The sequence below is a fragment of the Seriola lalandi genome, unplaced genomic scaffold (assembly GCF_002814215.2).
Source record: "Seriola lalandi dorsalis isolate HSWRI2012SDOR001 ecotype SW California unplaced genomic scaffold, Sedor1 jcf7180002054955, whole genome shotgun sequence".
NCBI lineage: Eukaryota > Metazoa > Chordata > Actinopteri > Carangiformes > Carangidae > Seriola > Seriola lalandi.
Window position 1 is genome coordinate 458,182 of NW_019525506.1, and position 16,053 is coordinate 474,234.

The window sequence follows — 16,053 nt, forward strand, 5'->3', positions numbered from 1 at the left end:
AACTCTTGACTGTGGTCCGAGTCTGACAACATGGTGATTTTCCCACAGGAAAATAAAAACATAAACTTTGACACAACATGTTTTTGAATCAGGGGATCAAAGTTGTGAGAGGAGAGGCTTCGTGGGATCCGCTGGACGTGAAGCAGGAAAAAGGCTCCATTAGTATTTTCAGAGAGTTAATCAGAAATACAATCGCACACACGCAGGAAGTGGAGGCAGAAAAACAAGAGGCAGCGCAATGTTTCTTCAGCGTGTATGAGAAAAAGATCTACATCTACATTTTTTCACCCACAGTAAAATAAAATAACAAAACTGACACCAACCAAGTCACAAGAAATAAAAAGGAGAGACTAAAGAAATAAAATTAGCATCAGTAGTTGTCAAACAGTCGACTCTGCAAATAGCAACAAAAAACAAATTAACTACCACAGAAAAATTATAAAGTCATTATTGATATCATTTGTTTGAAGTCATTTAGCAAATCTATATTTGAGATTAAAGGTTAATTCTTAAGTATTAACTTAAGGTCTACGCCTGACTTCCTTATGGATCTTTAGGACGGTTTTAGGATTCAGGACAAGGTTGGATATCGAGTCTGACCCTGTGTCAACTGAGCGAATCCTGCTTTTAGGGAATATTCACCACTGAAGAATCAACATGATGAGTCCTGCTTCATCACCGCACCTTAAAGAGGGTTTCTGTGATCGAATATAATCAATCATTTTTTTCAGTTTTGTACCACACCTTCAATGCCTAGGTTGCATTGTATCTCGTATTTCTAATTTATCTTATTTATTTTAGATTCTTGTGCTACTACTTTCCTCTACGGGGGATCAATAAAGGTACAAAAACATTTTTATTTCTTGTTCCATCCGGATTGGTTGGTGCGTCCAAATGTTATGTCAGAGGCGTTTTAGGGATGAAATGGTCAAATCATCAAAACCCAGTTAGATCATCACAATATTTTGGACATGAGGTCCACATCGACACAAATCAACATGTGTGTTGGAGCTTTCATCCACAGCATCTCTCAGTTATGTCAGAGCTACATGCTGGCGTTTGTGGACGTCACCGGGGACAATCGCTCATTGTACATTGGGGACATTGAGTGTACTCTCTCCCTCCCCTGATCAATAACTTTCATGTGAGCCTCATCAATTGCATCAAACGCAAAACAGTCAACGTCATGTGAGCACGGCGGGAACGGTCACTTGGCTCGGAAACAGCGCGGTCATGTGAGCCAAATAAAGCAGGACTCTGTGCTGTGGGACGCGCCAGAGACAAGAGACGGAGGAATGCAGAACATGTGGAGGGATTACAGTCGTCACATTAAATAAAAAAACAAAAAAACATCTGGAGTGATTCTATCATCAGCCACAGCTGGAGACACTGTAATCACACCACAGATTACCTGTCTGGATTACAAACTTTAAAAATCAAACTGCTCAAGCTTGTTGAGTACGAGCCGATGTGTTAAAACATCTTCTGAATGGCTGCTTCTTGAGTTTATTGTAAATAAGTTTGAATTATTGCCCAGTAAACATGAACTTTCATAACAACAAAAAATTAGCTGCAAAAACAGCAATTGAGTGGATTTCATAAGTGACTCCACTCAAGTGTCTGAGCCTCGGGTTCAACTTTGGTGAAACACAAATTCACCAGCCATCAATTTTATATAATCGTCCTCTGCTGGAGAACGAGCCGCTCCACAAAACAACACAACACAAATCATCGGGTACTTATGAAATCATGAGACGGCCTCCTCGTGGGTTAATGGTGACACAAACAAAAATCATATCTGCTGCCTGTGCATCAGCTTTCAAGAGCCCCGAGGTTTATCAACATCTGTGAGCGACGATCACGAGTGAAATGTGACGTTGTGCTTTGTGTGTAAATTTATTGATTGATATTTTAAGAGGTATTTCACTTGTTACTGAAGGTCTGAGATGCTGGAGAGGGAACGCTATGGTTTTCTTTTATGCTAATGTAACCGTAGTTATTGTACACAATTGAGTTAGGTTAGTTATGGGTAGATCGTTAAGATTTTAACAGTACTACTTTTATCAATAAGGTACTTTAACAGGACTATTATCGGCACTTTTTGTGATTTCATAAGAGAAAAATAAACTAATTAAGAACAGAATTAAGAATTGCTTGAATGGTCTTAATCAGAAAACGGAGTTGGTGAAATAAAATGTGAGAACTTTTATGTCACAGTAACAAAGAGCAGAACCAATAACGTTATCAATACTCTGATCATTAAACATTTAGCCCCAGGGCCTGTTTAATACCAGGTTTAGGTACCCATCGCTAGTGTTAATCATAACTATGATATATATATATATATAATATTTCAGTTTATTATATTATATATTTATATATATTATTTACTTGAGTCTATTAGGGCTGAACAATGAATCGAAGTATTATAGAAATGATAATGTGACCAAGTGAAATTTCTAAATAAAAAGAGCTGCAATTTTTGAATAAAGGCGAAATGTGTCACAACAGACCATAAATGAAGCGTTGTGTTGCCACAGTGACGCCCCCGGTCCACAGATCATATTCTCCAGAGGTAAAAGGAACATGTTTGTTCAGTACAAGCCCCGACAAAAAGTCACATCCTGATCATTTTTATTTTATTTTTTTTGTGAAAATGAAAATGCAAAAACGATAATTCCCACTGAAATCGCAGTATCTGCCAAAATAATGATAATAACTATGATTTTTTTTTTTCGCATATCAGTTGCCGCATGCTGATTTTATAGGTGTAACATTTAGGTTGCTCATGTACAACTTCCTTTAGTGTGGAGTACTTTTGGTTCCCACCTGCTGTTGTTTACGGAGGACAGGTATGAAGAAATATAGTAGTTTAGCAGTATAATAATAGAAGTAGTATTATAGTATAGTATATGTGTATACCGTCTAAACAATTAAGTTGTGTTCACTGTCCTGCCGTGTTGGCGGAGGTTAAAGAGCCTGGAGAACCCACCGAGAAATCAGGGTTACAGCAACATACACTGTTCAGGAAATACAGATAGAAACAGATAAGTAATAATGCAAACAACTCATAAAGTATCTTGCCACAATGATTATAAATGAAATGAATATGTGTTTTCAATATGCTGTAAAATACAAAAAAATGGTCTTTTGAAACCACGTGACACGGACTTGGCGCAACCAGGACCCGTCGCAGACATGAGGATTCGACCAGGCGCCATCCAGAACGCGACAACACATCCTCCTCTCATCCCGTATCCGGGGTCATTAATGGGTCATAAAGGATGGAATAGTTTGTCTCTATTAGATTAGACTTTCATAACTGCACAGTAACAAACAGTTTGATGTTGCATTTTTCAGACGTTTTGGTACCAAATCAATCCAAAAGACAGTAAATCACAACATCTCATTTTAATCATTTGATTACACCTCGATATTTACAATTAACTGCAGCAGTAACTTGTTCGGGACACATGCTGAGGAGCAGACGGCTCAACCAGAGTGAAGAAAACTCAGCCCTTTCATTCAGACTTTTTCTTCTAGTGTCAGTGATCTGTTGTGGTCTGGGGGTTAAAGCAGAGCTGTATCGCACTGACTCGCATCGCTGTCCAGGAAAAATAACACTCAAAACTGCAAAGAGTGAGACTTTTGATGCGTCAGCTCTGATTGTACAACGTCAAATTGGAAATGTTTTTTTGCAGATTTGCGTCATTTCCTCCCGACAGCCGCGACAGGAGAAGATCACAGACAGGCCAGACGGTTTTCTGCAGGTCATTCTTGTTTTCTGACATGAACTTTGGCAAACAGGAAATTTTTGCCCTCATGAAAACAAAATAAAACAAGATAAGCCATCTGTGTTACACAACAGCAGCCAGGAAACGGAGACAAGGAGTACAGTCAGTAAATTGCGTTCAGTAGCATCATGAGACAGAAACGTCGATCCAGACAGAACCAGAATCATGCAGGTAAAGTCTGACTGTGTGTGTGTGTGTGTGTGTGTGTGTGTGTGTGTGTGTGTGTGTGTGTGTGTTTTCACAACCGATCAAGCAGGAATCAAACACTTACATTTTCATAGCAGACACTGTAAACAGACATACTGAGGGCAGCAGCGACGCTGGGACAGCAGCTGGTGCGTCTCTGGAAACGTCCTGCAGGTAAAACCCTGAACCCTGACCTCAGTCTGACCTCTGAACCCCCTGTGGTGAAAATGCCTGTTTGTGTGTCTCTATAGGGGAGATGCAAAAATAAAAAAAATAAAAAATTCCTCACAACATCAAGGCAACAGTTACTTTTAAAGTCACAATGAAATAAAACATGAAACTTTTTACATGAAAATTGAATTACAATCAATTTAATGTGAATATCTACAATTTCAACAGAGCAGCAAACTCTGCTGAGGAAGATCATGTGATACGACCGAAAGCTTCAAATCTGCTATTAAACGGGCCCCGTGGTGAGTTTTCCAACATCAAGAATGAACATTTTTAAACTAATTTCCCTTGTGATGGCACACACACCTGTGACAATAAATGTAGATTTTTCACATTTTTCAAATCTTTATATCAAAATTATATGTGGAATTTATTTTATATTAATAACGTACAACATGACCTTGTGTGTGCCCTACAGAGAAGCTTAAGTTGAGAAATAAATAAGAGTTTATTAACATTTTCAGATTAACTGTCGTCGTTTTATGTCTTTTTATCCCCAAAATCATCAGGATAAACCAAACCTAAAATCTTCACTCTGCCTTTAATAATCTTCAGGGACTTTGAGGGAAGAAATACATCATAGATAAACTTTTTCTGTAGCTTTTCAGTTCAATATTTGTTAATACCTTCCTTGAAATCAACATAATAAATGAATATACCATTTATTAAGTTTAAATATGTGAATTAAAAGTACAGTAGCTTGACCGCAATAAATAATTTCAGTTCCACAAGCGGACACAAGCTGAGATGGCAATTAGCCAACTGCTGCTCTGCTAAGCTAGGCTAGTCAACGTTTAGCCAGGTTTTAGTTAGTCTCCATCACAGCTGAAATTAGCTATTGTTGGATAACAAACTAAACTTATCAAGATGTTATTTGTCATTGCCAGGTGACAGTTGAGTAGCAAAAGCAAACATGTAGCCTAGTTTTAGCTACAGCTAGCTACGGCTAGCTCATCTGTTAGCTTGAACCGGATGTAGCTCTCTTGTTTTAGCGGTCTTGTTCTTTCTCTGTGGAAAAGCAGCGAGTGCGGCAGCAGGCTCTAATTTTGGTACATTTACACTTACTACTTTCCCTGTCAATTAAACCAATAAATAAACGACATTACCAGACACAACTTTTAACTGTGGTTTGTTTCGAGTGTTTTACATTTTACATGCAGTTTTCAGGAAAATTATATATTTTTCTAACATAATATTTCTTAGATGGTAAAACTGACGTTACTAAATATAAAGTTAAATCACAGTTCACATCATTAAACCCCAAGACGAAGACTCCACGTAGATTATGTTTTCCAACCAAAGATATTCATTTAATTTGATATTTTGCTTGAAAAACTAATCATTTTAATAATCAAAAAAGCTGACAGTTATTTTTCTGTTGATCAACTAATCAATTATTCAACTTATTGTTTCAGATTCAATTGAGATTTATCCATAGTGTAATTAAGGAGCCTTGAAAATCATCCCCAGACAAAAAGAGCACCAAAAGTATTTGTGTGGTGTCCATATATTTTTGGCCATACAGCATTACATCATGAAAAATCCTCCCATCTAGTTTCTTTCTCTCCCCTTTTCCACAAATAAGTAAAATTCAGGAGCAAGACGCTCTCAGAGATGCCATTTCATTGTGACTTTAAAACCAAACTACATCTTCAATCTTAATCTAAAAGTCCTCAAACTTCCTGCTGCATATAAAGAAACACTTTTCCTTCTTCTCAACACTGTAAAAAAAACCCAGGTTCAGTCTCAGTGCAGCACGTCTTAGCTGTGACAAATAAATTATCCTGTTAGAAAAACATAACACTTTACCCACATAATTATCTTTAACCCCAGAGATCTACTTTACATCAGGGGCCGCCAAAAATCCCCCAAAGGACTCAGTTTGCTGCTGTTTAAATATTTAGTGTATTTACATGACGCCAAAAAGCCACAAGCCACCGGCTCTTAGAAAAAGTGCTCTGACCCTCTTACACTCTGGAGGTCTGGCTCGTGAAGCACAGCCATAAACTCCTCTCCTCCACTTTGCACTGATCTGAGCCGCCGCCAGCTGCTAGACGACTTAAAAAGAGAGAGAGAGAGAGAAAGAGAGAGAGAGAGAGAGAAGCAACAAATTTACAGATTACAATGAAGTCAGTCTTTGCATGAGATCGCCCTGTGATCCCGGCAGACAGCAGATTCATCATTAACACTGACACAACTGCACAACAGGTCAGGAGGTGACTATCTTATGACACTACGTGGCTTTTGATTTAAGGGTCACATACTGTTTCAGCTGAGAGCAAAGCAAAACAGCCCGGAGGCTTAAAAACAACTGCTGATAAACCTGAGGAGGAAACGCAAAGAGAATAAAACTCTCCAAAATAAATATCATTTATTGTCTCATTGACGAGGATGCGCCGCTACCGTCTGCTGGCGGGAAAACTTCCCGGGCTCAGCGGTCATCTTTAGAAAGTAAAGCTAATTCTTAAATCAATATTTTCATGTGAAACCCGAGACTGTGTAAACAGCTTCCCACCAACTTCAAAAGAGAGGAATCCTTTTGATAAACCTCAGTCTTCTCTCTGGGAAATGAGCTTAAGGTCCATCAGATACACATCTGTAACTCACACACACATATCGATCGCTGATTAACAGATGATTTCTTCATGAAGGATTTTTCATACACACATTAGTATCTGGAATTCCCTAAGGGGAAACAGATCAGTAGTCTGTTTCAAGTGTTTTTGTTTTTTTTGCATCACCTACTTCTACCCTGAAAGAACCAAGACAATTTGCAGATTTTTTTCAGTCAAGCTTGAAAAGATTTAAAACAATTTTTTTTTTTGCATTTCAGTGAATTGCACAACACAAGTCGTGCTGTGCTTTCCTTTTTTTGTTTTTTTGCTTTTTTTTTTTTTTGCTTCTGGGAGTTCTTAAGTCAATGCAGGCCTCTGGACTAACATACATGAACCTTATTCCTACAGTCCACTCTTCTTCTTCTTCTTCTTTATTCCATCCGCTTGTGATCCTTGCTGCTGTCAAAGAGCAGCGAGACCCAGCTTCCTCTTTCCACAAAAATCAGCCTTCGTGACGACCAGCAGGCTTCTGCACGGGCACCTCTCCGCGCTCCGTGCAGGAGGTCCTCGACGCATTTTACTGCCGGACCAAAAAGACCTGTGTCATGCCACGCAGCTGAGAGCAAAGCACACGCACAGAGGGCCGAGCCTCCAAAGTGACCGAACCGAATCCATCGTCGTCGAGGATCATACTTGGCATCGAGGGGCTGAGCGGGGGCTGACGGGAACCGGGGCTTTTTTGGCGTCCGTGCAACCGAGGCAGGAAGGAAACAACGGGCTAAAGAGGCGGCCGAGACCTTTCCGGAAGACGCTGTTGGAGAGGCTGTAGATGAGACAGTTACAGAAGCTGTTGCTAATCGCCAACCACGTGGTGAAGAAGGACGCCACCTTATGTTGATACAGTCCGGCGCTCTCGAGGAGGAAGTAGAGGATGTACGGCATCCACAGCACGTAGAAGACGCTGGTGATGCGGAACAGCACCATGGCGTAGCGTTTGTCCGGGCAGCCTTCACACCGCTCCCCACGCTCGCCTTTATCGCCCTCCGCTTGCGAGCTGAAGCGGGCGTGGCGCTGGGTGATCTCCCTCGTGTGCTGCCGGCAGATCCTGAATATACTACCGTAGGTGAAGCAGACGGTGAGCGCTGCCGGGGCGTAGAGCAGCGCCACAATGAAGGTGCTGAACCCAGGGTTAGTTTTCCAGGAGTCGGCGCACCACTGAAATATGTCCCCGTGGTAACCTGGCTTCCCCCAGCCGAAGAAGGACGGCAGGAAGATGGAAGCAGAGTAAACCCAGACGAGGACGATGCACACCCTCAGCCGGCAGGGCGTCACCAGCGTGGCGTACGACAGCGGGCGGGTAATGGCGATGTAGCGGTCTACGCTGATGCACGCCAGCGACGCCATGGAGACGCTCTTCAGCACAGAAACCATGTAACCAAACGCCTTGCAGGTGAATTCCTCGTTCAGGCCGCGGAGGTAGTGGAGGAGGGACAGCGAGGGCACCAGGCAGCTCACGCCCACCAGCAGGTCGGCGTAGGCCATGGTTTGGATGAAGTGGCTGGTGGTGTGGTGGTGCAGCAGGGGGGCACAGTGGAAGACGAATATCACCACCAGGTTGCCGGCGATGATGAGCACAGTGAGGAAGAGGATGACGACCACCTCCAGCACACAGGTATCCAGGCTGTGGGAGTAACCCACGGCGCCCAGCAGGCAGAACGGCGGAGAGCTGCTTTGGTTCGCATCGGAGGAAGAGTTCATGTTTGGACTAGACGAGGGAAGGAGGAGGGGGAGGGGGGTGGGGGGGTTTCAGCTCAACTCAACCGTCATCCTGTCATCCAAGTCTCTCTCTCTCTCTTTTTATCCTTAATCCTGAAGTTACTCGTCCCGTCTTCGGCTCAGAAAACAAAGCGTGCCTCCTGTTCTTCTTAAATCAGCATCTTCTGTGCCTCAGCGGGCAGGGAGCCCATCCTTAAAGTAGCAGTAGTCCATCGGTGCATGGAAACCACAGCCCGGCTCCGCTGCTGCTGCTGCTGCTGCTGCTGCTGCTGGGGGTGAGATTTGTGCATGTGTGCGACCACAAGAGGCAAAAGAAAATCCCCAACGTACAACAAGAGATGCCAGTCTGATGCTGCAGTGCAAGCCGTCCTCTCCTCGCTGCTGTTTATCATCCCCCCCCCCCTTCCTCTTCACTACAAATCCTGAGGTAAGCACTCTGCTCCGGTACGCAGCCGCCGAAAAAACCCAGGCATCCACTTCCACCCGTTAGAGTTCTGGCTCTACTGAAGCGAGAGGGAGGGAAAAAAAAAACACACACAATGCCGAAATGTCCCGGCAGCTCCGACGTTAACACTCCTCCATGCCGCCGGTCACGGGCGCCTCAGCAAACAAAATAAGACAGTCCAAACAAACGGCGTCAGATGTGGAGGTAGCAGCCTCGTCCATGGTCCGTTGTCAGGGATGAACACACACATGCAGCGTCTCGAGTCCCGGAGACAGGTGATGGATCATGTCACCAGGGACTTCTCTGCTCCGCGAGGCTTCTTGTGAGGTTGAGAAGCAGCCGGCTTCCCTCCAGTGTGTGTGTGTGTGTGTGTGTGTGTGTGTATGTGTGTGTGTGAGAGAGAGAGTGAGTGTGCATGAATGTGTGTGTATGAGAGAGAGAAAAAGAGAGAGAGAGAGAGAGAGAGAGAAAGAGAGAGAGAGAGTCAGGCAGTCAGGCTGCCTCTCCTCTGCTGTAGTGGCAGTATAGTGATGATGCAGCACTGCCACTGCTGCTCGCTCTCCTCCCCCTGCTCGCTCGCCCATTCTCTCTCTCTCTCATACACACACACACACACACACAAACACACTGGTGCGCCCTCCCCTTCACTCTCTCTTTCTCACACACACACACACTTTTCCTCCCCTCCCTTTCTCCTTGCTTTCTTTTGTAAAGCCTTTCCCCTTCTTTTCTCTTTCACACTCCGACTCCCCTCCTCTTCCTCCCTCCTCTTCCTCCCTCTATCTTGAATTTTTTTTTCCCCATCTCCCTTCTTCCTCACTGGCTCTGTATTACCACTGCACAACACATGACTGTAGGAAAATCTTTTGAGAGGAGGATAATGGGTTTGATTTGCGCTTCAGTGTCTTGATCATAAACATTAGTCTGAGGAAACAGACGTCACTCAACTGCTTTACTGTTTCAGTTTCATACAGTTGTAAACTGGTTCTGTTTGTGTTTTGGATGGTTGGAAAAACATGAAGATGTCGCCTGAGATTAAGATCAATCAAGAAATCGATGAGTCAATCGACAAAATAAATAATCTGAAACTATTTTGAAAATCGATTGGTAGGATTAAGATCTCGTCTCAGTTTCATTGTGTTCAGGTTTCTGATGTTGGTGGGAAAAACATGAAGAACATGAAAATGTCACAAGCAACTATCCTGATAATTGATTGATCGTTAAAGTATTTTATATGGCAACAACAAAAAAAATGTGATCACCCTCTAAAGCATTTCTGTTTTATATCAAACTAAACATTTTTCACCATTGTCTGACATATTGTAGACAAAACAATTAATCAATTAATCAGTAATTAAAATAATCATCAGTTGCAGCCTTATTTTTTTGATGTGTTCCACGTCCTATAACAACACATCAACAACAACATCCCTCTCCATCTTCCTGTTACTATCACTGTACCTCCCCCGTATCTCCGCATCCCTCCCTCCCGCCCTCATCTCCGTGGACCCCTCGCTCCGCTCGTCAAAAGGAAGCCCCTCCCCCTCCACGTCTCTCAGCCATTCAGCGGCGAGCACCGTCTGTACAGACCCCGCTCACGCCCACCCACGTGCAAACACACGTCCACCCTCCCCGGCAGGCTTCCCGCACACGTATGAAGTGTACCCGTGCAAATGTAACGACATGGCAACACACACGTTTTCAGAGACACATGTATATACACACACACACACACACACACACACACACCTTGAGGGGAGGATAAAGTGAGGGAAATCTTTTGATTAGGAGAGGAGAGCTCCTGCAGCTACCAGCGTGTAATGGAGGGACAGACGGATGAAATGATGGAAGGAAGATGCAGGACGGAGGAAAGGGGAACAAAGACAGAGCCGGTGAAGGCGTGAAAGAAAAGGGAAGACTGGAAAAAGGCACCGATGTGATCTCACACACACACACACACACACACACACACACACACACACACACACTAACAAGAGCAGCAGGATCAGCCAGATGCCCCCTGCAGAGTGAAACACTCCACAGCAAGACCACGGCTGTACGACATAAAACATTTAAAGAATCGTATTATTACATATTTCTCCACTTAGCCCTGTCGGTGTCTCGTCACGTAGCTCGTTCTAGTTTTGTCTTGGAAGTTTTTGTGTGTCCTTGAGGTTCCTGCCTCCACCCAGCACAGTGAAGATGAGTGGAGTTTCTTTGTCTTTCGAAAAACAACCATTACTTACACCTGTTCAGCTGCTCGTTAACGCAAATATCTAATAGGCCGATCACATGGCAGCAACTCAATGCATTTAGGGACGTAGACACGGTCAAGACGACCAGGTGAAGTTCAAACCGAGCATCAGAATGAAAAAGAAAGGTGATGTTAGTGACTTTGACCGTGGCGATCTACTATTTTCACGCACAACCATCTTTGGGGTTTACAGAGAGCGGTCTGAAACAGAGGAAATATCCAGTGAGCGGCAGTTCTCTGGGCGAAAATGCCTTGTTGATGCCAGAGGTCAGAGGAGAATGGCCGGACTGGTTGGAGCTGATAGAAAGGAAACAGTAACTCAAATAACCACTCGTTACAACCGAGGTAGGCAGGAGAGCATCTCTGAACGCACAACATGTCAAACCTTGAAGCAGATGGGCGACAGCAGCAGAGGACCACACAGGGTGCCGCTGCTGTCAGCTGAGAACAGGAAACTGAGGCTATAATTCACACGGGCTCACCAAAACCGAACTACAGAAGATTGGAAAAACGTTGCCTGATGTGATGAGTCTCGATTTCTGCTGCGACATTCGGATGGTAGTGTCAGAATTTGGCGTAAACAACATGACAGCATGGATCCATCCTGCCTTGTATCAACGGTTCAGGCTGCTGGTGGTGGTGTAACAGTGTGGGGGATATTTTCTTGGCACACTTTGGGCCCCGTAGTACCAACTGAGCATCATTTGAACGCCACAGCCTGCCTGAGTCTTGTTGCTGACCATGTCCTTCCCTTTAGGACCACAGTGTACCCGTCTTCTGAAGGCTACTTCCAGCAGGATAACGTCACCACGTCACAAAGCTCACACTGGTTTCTTGAACATGACAATGAGTTCGCTGTACTCACATGGCCTCCACAGTCACCAGATCTCAATCCAATAGAGCATCTTTGGGATGTGGTGGAACGGGAGATTTGCATCATCGATGTGCAGCCGACAAATCTGCAGCAACTGCGCGATGCTATCATGTGGACCAGAACCTCTGAGGAATGTTTCCAGCACCTTGTTGAATCTATGTCACGAAGAATTAAGGCAGTTCTGAAGGAAAAAGGGCGTCCAACCCGGTACTAGCAAGGTGTACCTGATAAAGTGGCCGGTGAGTGTATATAAATAATGAATGAATTCAAACTGGTACCTAATTACTTCAATGTACCGTATTGCCTTTTTATTGATTAGATCAGTTTACTGACAAGTTAATAGGACAGGCAATAGGTCAAGCTAAGATTCAAGATTTCAAACTGTACATTTTAAATTCAAACAGATCATTACAGTTAAAATATTTCATTTTTTCACGCGTACCATGAACTATTTCCTACTGGAGGGTTCTGTGCCCAGTCACAACAGAAAATACAAATTATTAACAAAGAGATGTCGGAGAACAAAATCTCACAATAACAACAATAAAATGATGAGAAATATTGAATGGGCGACCACGAGGAAAGTCAAACGACCACACAAGACGAGGCGTCTCAACATCTGTGCTTGGAAGTTACATGGAAATGGTTTCAGCTTGTTGATGTTGCACCACGACAGTTGCAGAGAGTTTCAAGCTATTGATTCAAAACTAATTAATGTGGGATTCCATAATAAACTTCCTTGAATTTCAAATTAAAAGCCACCCTGTAGAGTTTTCTTGTGAACAAAAAGATTTACATTTACATTCAGTTTTCTGTATCCTTGAGGTCTAACAAACACACTGAATGTGTTTTCTTACCCATCATTGATATTACATGTATATATTGATAATTATTCATATCGATCAATATGAAAAAATTATATTTTTGGACATTTTGGCCAATATTTTTGAATAATTCACCAAAACAGGTTTGTTTACAGGTGATTTTAGCATGATATATACTGGTTTATCCTTATGGATGATTTTTCCTGTTATACATATATATATTATGTTGTGTCTTATTGTCTTGACAAGTTTTTCAAAATTATGATTACATTTCAAATGAACTACAGTTCAATACCTAGTTTACTTATTGACATGGCAACACAGAGAAAAGCAGATTTTATCTGTTAAATACAGGCTGCATTGTCTGCTGTGTTGTGCTATCAGATTATAGCTGCACAGCAGTCAGGACAGAAGATGGAAAAGTCTGAGTGCAGCTCTTTGCTCCTCACACTGAGAAATCAGATCTGGGTCAGATCTGGATCACATGCGGGCAAAATAAAACTTTGGTCACTAGCTTGTTACAGCACAGAGGTGACCTGCTTAGCTGCGTACCCTTACAGAAACCCTTGTGATGCTGTATATTATTTTGACTTTTATTTATCCTGTGACAAGCTGCTGCCACAGGAAATGCTGAAGCTCGGAGTATTTTTCTGTGATACCACAAAACATAAAATGCAAAAAACAACAAGTAAAGCAGCAGGTTCTATAACAGCAAACCTGCGTCACTACCAGACTGTGTTGTCTGCTGATTCACCACATCAAACCGATGCAACCCCCGTGAACCGGGGGGGGGGGAGTCATGACGAGAACGTCTTCCCCTTCCAGGCTGGGTGTCTGAACAGAGACACCATTCAGACACTGCTGGGATGTTTTTTTTGGAACCATATGGTGAGCGTTGAGGTGGGAAGGGAAGGCCATGAGCCGCCATGTTTAGCTCTTTGTTTTTGCTTTTAATTCTACAGGTCAAGGGTCAGAGGTGCACATCTGCCTATGTTATGAGACCAAACATTGAACAAGCAGTCAGCTGTCTGACATCTTGTAAGACTTGTTAACACCATGTTACCAAGTCAACGCAACGCTGTTTGGAAATAGCAGGCAGGCCGGCGGGGGGAAGCCACCTTGTGACTAAATGTTTGGAAAGAAGAACTTGTGATACTGCGATTCAATTCCCGGCAGGCAAGATCCGAAAATCACAACTGTTGTGTCACAGCCCTGAAGCAAAGACTGTTACAGAGCAGTGTGAGGACCTGGGGGTCAGAGCGTCTGCGGCAAAGAGCTAAAAGGAAGCTCTTATTGTGGAAGTTCACATTGTGGACGACAATGTTAAGATGAAACTTTCTTACTTTCCTCTTTTTAAACTTTCTTAAACCTTTAAGATGTTTAAACGTTAAGGGACATAGACGTATGTTTTAAACAAACTACACTCAAAATGAGGTTGAGATTCAGATGTTTTATGTAATAAAGAACATGTTCCCACTGTCAAGAAGGCCACTGTGTTTGGACATTTTTACCCAGAGTTTAGCCTTCAAGGCTTTTTGACCACGCTCTGATTTCCGCTCTGAGGTTCGAGGGATCTCTGAAGAGACAACAGATGAAACGGTTACTGGTTTCACGCTATATCATGGTAGAAATACCACAGTTAATGTTACCATTTAAATTTTAATTACAACTATAACTGTGGTCGATTACCGTGGTTAATTAAAAAGCATCAATCAATAACAGCCTCCCAGACGCACGCGTGGCGAGCAACGTGGGTTTGTTATGTGTCAGTTACAACATGGAGGAGGCGGTGACAGACAATTTTCAGACGCCATTCGGTGGCAACGGTGAGGAGACCAGACTTTGCTCTAGGTTCTAGTAGTGGCTTCTCTCCCGCTCTGAGGAACATGGATGTTCTTTGTCTGGTTCTCCCTTGCTAAGTTTGATAGCCATGGCTCCACTCAGAGCTATTACCTTAAGCACTTGGTCATGGCGCCGTCTCCGAGGGCCTCTGGGCAGCTGCGAAGCAGGTGTTTCAAGGATCCTCTTCCTCAACAACATGAGCAGGACGGTGTCTCACTTCTGCCCCAGACGTGGAGGTTTGCTGGACTTCGCGGAACATCGTTAAACGAGTCTGCTTACCAGATGTTGGACCGGGTGATATTTCATTGCAGGGCTCCTTTCTCTCCCATCCCCAACATCCTGCTGGCTTTTATCTCCTCTTCCGGCACAAGATGTTGCCGCTGCTTCCCCTGGACGTGTTCAGTTGGGGAAGTAGTCTTTGCCTGCCCGCCCTGTTGCTAATGACCCCACCAGTGCCTTGTGCCTCAGGCGTGACTCAACCACCTCCAGAGATTTGTCTGCGCTCCATTTCCTGCCTGTTCGAACCCAGATGCCGGCAGATGCCACTTTTGGAGTCCATGACACTGCAAGGTCGATGCTGAGCCACAACCACCGTATATCTATATAACAGCTAAAAGTCTGTCTGTTTCCTGACTGATGTACTCTCTGGAGCTGGTGCCTGTATTCGGCCATACCGTGAAAATTGATTGTGAAAAGATGCATCACTCTGTTTTTTTTTTTTGTAGTTAAACAGAGTTGCAACTCTTCTCTAGAGGAACGATCTCCACCCTGCTCCTCTTGACATCAGCTGAAATAAAGGTTAAGGGGAGGGAGTGCAAAAGGATGGAACTGGAGGTGCTGAACAAAGGTGACCTAATTTTCCTGCCGCTTTTACAATTCAAGTGCAGACAGAAAGGTCAACGCCACAGCAGAGCGAAATGAAACGAGGATGGAAAAAGAATGGGGATTTACATGCAGACGAGTCGTATCTATTATCCGACCGCTGGGTGATTATGTTTTCAAAGGAAGGTCAGATCTGATATTTGGTCTTTTCTTAAATATTAAGCTTCAGTCCGTCAGTCTCACCCACCGAGGATATAACAATATAATTGAAGGTTTTCCCCATCACCATGACAGCAAAACCAGCTGGCAAAGCTGGAGCCCTTCCTCCCATTCACCTAGTGCTAAAATTATTAGAGGATCGAAAGGAAATGAAGTGACAAAGTCACATATCAAAGAAACAAAGTCATCAGTATCTACAGCCTAATTATAGTACTCTGTGTTTTCTCTGTA

At 43.4% G+C, this 16,053-nt stretch overlaps 1 protein-coding gene across 1 annotated transcript; it reads right to left on the reverse strand.

The window, feature by feature from the left end:
• Nucleotides 1-3,396: 3,396 nt before the first annotated feature.
• On the reverse strand, nucleotides 3,397-9,488 carry LOC111645702 (putative G protein-coupled receptor 21). Its single transcript, XM_023395001.2, has one exon. It carries the CDS (start codon nucleotides 8,522-8,524, stop codon nucleotides 7,454-7,456), a length of 1,071 nt encoding a protein of 356 aa, XP_023250769.1. The 5' UTR covers nucleotides 8,525-9,488; the 3' UTR covers nucleotides 3,397-7,453.
• Between the last annotated feature and the right edge of the window lie 6,565 nt (nucleotides 9,489-16,053).